The following is a 5,631-nucleotide window of genomic DNA, read 5'->3' as shown; positions in this document are numbered from 1 at the left end:
ACCAGCACAGATCAGCTCCAGGCATGACGAAGCGGATATCGTCCTCTTTTGGAAGGCTAAACGAAGTAGTTTCACTTTCACAACAAACGATTTTCACAAGTTACGCCTTCTTTCTTTGCGTGAACATTTGGGTGGCGTTATGCAAACCTTCCCACATCGTGACGTAGACATGTGGGGGCGTGTTAGAACGAGCCGTTTTAGGTAGGCAAGGTTGACTTAACTTTTATAAAGAATATCTCTTTGGATTTTAGACTTTAGTCTTTGCAACTTTACAGATCTTCTTTATGCACCAAGAGCTTCTAACACTCCAAAGAGAAAGGAAAAATTGAAATCACATAATATGACCCCTTTAATGTTTAAGCATATAAGGATATTTTAGGGAATTGTGTGCTTCTAATTGTATACCAATAGGTTGAACAGCTGTGATTAGGACTTTGCTTTATGCAGACCAGTCAAGTTCTTCCACACTGACTGAATCAATTTTTTTTTTTAAACCTTGCCTTATACACAGAGGCATTGTTGTGTTAGAATAGAAAAGGGTCCTGTTCAAACTATTGGTATAAAATTTGAAGCACACAATTCCCTAGAACAGTGGTTCCCAGACCTGTCCTGGAGGCCCCCCTGCTCTGCACCTTTTGTATGTCTCCCTTATCTAATACACCTGATTCCACTCATCAGCTCGTTAGTAGAGACTCCAATAAAGTCAAACCTGTTCATTAGAAGGGGGTGTCCCAATACTTTGGGCAAAAGTGTGTGTTTGGTGCGGTAGGGGGCCCAACCTCATATTCTTTCATGGGGCCCAAAATTGCTAGCAGCGCCCCTGGGCGCATTTATTCTGCCAAGACCAAATACAATGACATTTTCATATTCATTAACATCCTAAAACTGTCCCAAGAGCTTACAGTATTTATATATTTTTAAATTTCAGTCTTGACTAAAATATAAAAATCATGGTAATGAATTTTGAATGATGCAATATTTTTGTTTCCACAAACCATCTAGAAGATCATTGATTTTCTCCATGTAGATCTCAAAGTATGACACCTGAAAGACATATATGTGGTCAGATTTATATTTGGATGGTCAATATTTCATTCATTTGTACCCTTGTGTGTATATGTGTGTGTACCTTGATATGGAATTCCAGGTTGTCATTCACATGATTAAAGATGTCCTTTGCAATGCGTGGAATAATGCCCATGTGCTGCAAGTCATTGAGGTTGCCCTGTGGGTGGTCAAAGAAAGAGATTAGATTATTCAACAGAAACTCAAAATATTGTGTTATCTAGACAACATTTGTCAACCTAAAGCTGATTTGACAAAGGTCTTGTGAAAAATCATGAAAATATATGTATTACAGTGCAGTGACAGACAGCACTCAGTCAATGCACTCATTTAAACTGCTATCAGAGTGAATGACAGAAAGAAACATCATGTCGAGTTATTTTATTCTACTAAATAATAACCACGCTGTGACATTTTTATTTTTATAGAAAATAAAAAGAAATGGTTTAATATAAGGAAGATTAAACGTACTGCCAATCTAGACAATTACAATAATATAAGGTTTGTCTATATTCTAAATTAATATTAATGAATAAGATCTGGGACCCATTTCAGAAAGGAGGTTAAGTGAAAACTCTGAGTATGTTTACCCTGAAATGAGGGAAACTCTGGGTTTTCCGTTTCAGAATGGGAGGTTTGTCAAACCCGAGAAAGCAGGGTAAGTCAAGCCCGTTTCTGAAAGAGAGGTAACTTATTCTCAGAGTCAGTCACCGTGGTAACTTACTCTATGAACCTAACCTGGTCGGGAGTAGGTTTTCTTCGGTAAACCCAGAGTTTCTTACTGTCTCCTCCCCCTTTTTAAAGCGTAAGCGATGTTTAAATACCTCATTCATTCATTCACTCTGCAAAAATGCTTTTCTTACTGAGTATTTGTCTTATTTCAAGTACAAATTATTACGTTAAGATGCCATTTCTATAGATGCAAAATTATATAAGGTATTTAGCCTTTTTTCCTGGGGGAACAAGTGCATTTAAGTGCATTTTAAGTGTATTTTATGTAAAACATGTAAAATTGTCCACCATAGTGTAAAAAAAAAAAAATCTTAATGCAAACGGAAACAAGCATATTTTTAATTGCTTACCCAACTGGCAGATAATTAGCAAAATAAGAAAAATGCACTTAAATTATTTTTCCCGCATTGAAACCAGACTAAATACCTTGTCTTTTTTATGTAGAAAATGCATATTGATTTAAGAATATTTAGATATTCTGACTGGAAACAAGAAGACAACAATTCTAAGTAAGAAAAGCATTTTTTTGCACTGCATGTATTCATTCGTTGTGCATATTTTCGTCATGCAGAAGTGTCTATCAAAAAAGTGTGTGACAAAAATGGCATCTCCTCTTATACAGGATCCCGTAGAGGATACATTACATTACATACATTCGTAAGGAGTTTTTTTTTTGCCATATTCACATGCATATTTATTTGAGCGGTAGCATTTTAAATGGTAGTTTCCTTTCAAGGGAACTTCGAACTGCGTCCTCTAGGGGTCGCTATGGGGAACGCCTCGTCATGAAGCATACATTGAAAAAACACCAACAACACGTTGGCCGGCAACAGCCCATGACGTCACTACCGGTGCGACTATTAGTATAAATAGGCGCCGGTTGAACATGTCGTTCTCTTCTTCATCTTCACTGACTGTTTTGTTTGAAGCGTGCATTTGAACGTGGTAAGAGCGATCTCCATCCTATTGTTATGGCGAGCACTAGCAGAACGTTTAGAGGATGTGTGCATCCGTGTCGTCGCTATTTGACACCTGATGACACACACGATCTCTGCGTTTTTTGTTTGGGCGAGGAGCACACACGCCATGTCCTTGAGGGGTAGTATAAATAGGCGCCGGGAGAACATGTCATTCTCTTCTTCGTCTTCACTGACTGTTTTGTTTGAAGCGTGCATTTGAACGCGGTAAGAGCGATCTCTATCCTATTGTTATGGCGAGCACTAGTAGAACGTTTAGAGGATGTGTGCATCCGTGTCGTCGCTATTTGACACCTGATGACACGCACGATCTCTGCGTTTTTTGTTTGGGCGAGGAGCACACACGCCATGTCCTTGAGGGGGCAATTTGCGTACATTGTGAGCGTTTTTCGATGAAAAAGCTCCGCTCTCGTTTGTCTCTTTTTTCGAGAAAAAGGTGGACCTGGCTGATGAGTTTAGGGAGGGGCTTTCCCTCTCGCGCTCGTCGGCTGTGGACGAGAGAGAGCCGCTGGAGGATTATGTTATTTCTCTAACATCGTCTGATCCGGGGGCTAGTGCTCTGCTGGGTTCAGCCCAGGAGGAGCATGAGATGTCTGAGGACGGCGAAGAAGCTGAGGCTGAGCCTTCCCAATCCTCCTGCCCTGCGTATGATGAGCTGTTGGAAGTTATGGATCGCGCCATGGCGAGGCTGGACTTGCCGTGGACGCGGGCCAAGAAAGTGACGTTGTGAGGTCGCCTCGATGAGCATTTTCTTTCTGGCCATAACCCTCCAGCTCAGGTGAGCCTTCCATTTCTTCCTGATTTGCATACTGAGATCAAGAAGGAATGGAAGAGGCCGTTTTCCTCACGCATCTATCGGTTTCAGTACACGCATCTATCGGTTTCAGCCAACATCGAGGCGATGCGTGAAAACGGCTCTATGGGTGAGACGTCCTCCCTTAATACTACCTCCTTGCCATCTAAAGCCCCTTCAGGATACATCACGCTTAAATGGCAGGGCATATGCAGCAGCAGGTCAGGCTGTGGCTTCGTTGCACACTATGACGGTGCTCCAGGCATATCAGGCTGACCTGCTGAAAGACCTGGATAAAGGCGACGGCCTTTCTCCTGATGAGGCTCTCCGTGCTACTAAGCAGGCCGCCTCCGCTATGGGCAGGTCTATGGCGGCAATGGCATAGGCCCTTCACTCCGCCTCTCTGATGCGCTGAGTTTTTTGGCCAGCTTGCAGTAAGCTTACCCTCTGATTTCTAACGACCATGCTGTGCGAGCCCCCTCTCTCGTTGAGAGCTGGGTCTATGCTCCCTCAGCTAGGTAACTTACTGTTCCAGCATTGGAACATGCTGTAGGTCCGAGCCCCCCCCCTCTCGTTTGAGAGCTGGGTGTGTTGCTCCCTCAGCTAAGTAAATGATTGCTAGCTGTTCCAGCATTGGAACATGCAGTAGGTCGAGCTCCCCTCTCGTTTGAGAGCTGGGTGTTTGCCCCCTCAGCTAGAGATTTAGGTTTTTGGCTAGCTTGCAGTACGCTTACCCTCTGATTTCTAACGAGTGCGAGGTGCGAGCCCCCTCTCTCGTTGAGAGCTGGGTCTATGCTCCCTCAGCTAGGTAACTTACTGTTCCAGCATTGGAACATGCTGTAGGTCCGAGCCCCCCCCCTCTCGTTTGAGAGCTGGGTGTGTTGCTCCCTCAGCTAAGTAAATGATTGCTAGCTGTTCCAGCATTGGAACATGCAGTAGGTCGAGCTCCCCTCTCGTTTGAGAGCTGGGTGTTTGCCCCCCTCAGCTAGAGATTTACTGCTAGCCAATCCAGCTTTATGCCTTAGATCGTATTGGTGACTCTCAAGCATATTGGTTTTGGGATGCACCATTCCATCTATGTCAAGTCAAGTCAAGTCACCTTTATTTATATAGCGCTTTTAACAATACAGATTGTGTCAAAGCAACTGAACAGACAAAAAACATTCCATAGCAGGTGTGTATATTTGTCATTAAAGATGACCAACATTAATATAAAATGCTGATGTAAAAGCATTCATGGTACTACACGAGAAGAGGAATGTTGCAAAATATCTAGTGCTAAATAAAACACTGTATCTTTGTACTAGCATTGATATTTTCAACACGTTCTCACTCTCAACTGGTTACATATTGACGCTTGGTCAGGACAACTTGGCGTCATATTTGAAGCACAGGGTACCCCTTTAGCGTTATTTTTCAACGTGCAGGGTCCTCCATGCAGGGTCCTCCTGCTTTAAATAAGGAACCCTTAGCCCTATATATTGCATATAAGTTGGGGTGTGATTTTTCAATATAAACAGTCACAACAGTTTTATTTATATTACACTATTTACACATTTATGAGCACGTAACCCAACCCCTGACCCTAAACCTACCATTTGTCAATAAAACACAAGATATAACAGGCAGATACTGACTGTAGAGTCATAATTTATTTAAAAAGTATTAATATTCCAAGTCTTCCGAGGCAAAATGATTGATTTGTGATAGGGATGTTTCGTTCGCGAACGAGCCTGCGCCGGACTTAAGAGCCAATTCTTTGTAGTGAACAAGCGAACGAGAAGAGCGTCGGGGAGAGCCGAATCTTCAGCTGGAGCCTTTTTGTGGATTGTGAATTGTGAATGGTTTGTGTGCTGGTAAGCAATTTTTTATGAAGTGTTTTCATAAAAGCCTTATTTTTATGCATTTTTTCGTTACAAAAAAAAATAAAAAAATAGACATGCGGCTAATCCAATCACATGGGAGGATAGACTAGGATCATACCATTATGTGAAAGGAAGGGGGACACCCGCTCCGAAGATAGCAAGTGTAGAGGTAAAGGCCAGGCACACAGAGCGACAGAGA

General features: G+C 42.4%; 1 protein-coding gene across 1 annotated transcript in view; it reads right to left on the bottom strand.

The window, feature by feature from the left end:
- The window catches only part of LOC107674939 (kinesin heavy chain-like), a 75,954-nt gene that overhangs the window by 51,106 nt on the left and 19,217 nt on the right, over positions 1-5,631 (bottom strand). The window contains exons 4-5 of the mRNA XM_016469101.1: positions 1,130-1,225; positions 996-1,044 (exon numbers count right to left, since the gene is read on the bottom strand). Of these exons, the coding sequence (XP_016324587.1) occupies positions 996-1,044; positions 1,130-1,225 (145 nt within the window). The remainder of the gene's footprint in view (positions 1-995; positions 1,045-1,129; positions 1,226-5,631) is intronic.

Source organism: Sinocyclocheilus anshuiensis, unplaced genomic scaffold, assembly GCF_001515605.1.
Source record: "Sinocyclocheilus anshuiensis isolate Anshui unplaced genomic scaffold, SAMN03320099.WGS_v1.1 scaffold1544, whole genome shotgun sequence".
Taxonomy (NCBI): Eukaryota; Metazoa; Chordata; class Actinopteri; order Cypriniformes; family Cyprinidae; genus Sinocyclocheilus; species Sinocyclocheilus anshuiensis.
The sequence above is the reverse complement of the archived record's forward strand: the minus strand, read 5'-3'. Positions and strand labels throughout refer to the sequence as shown.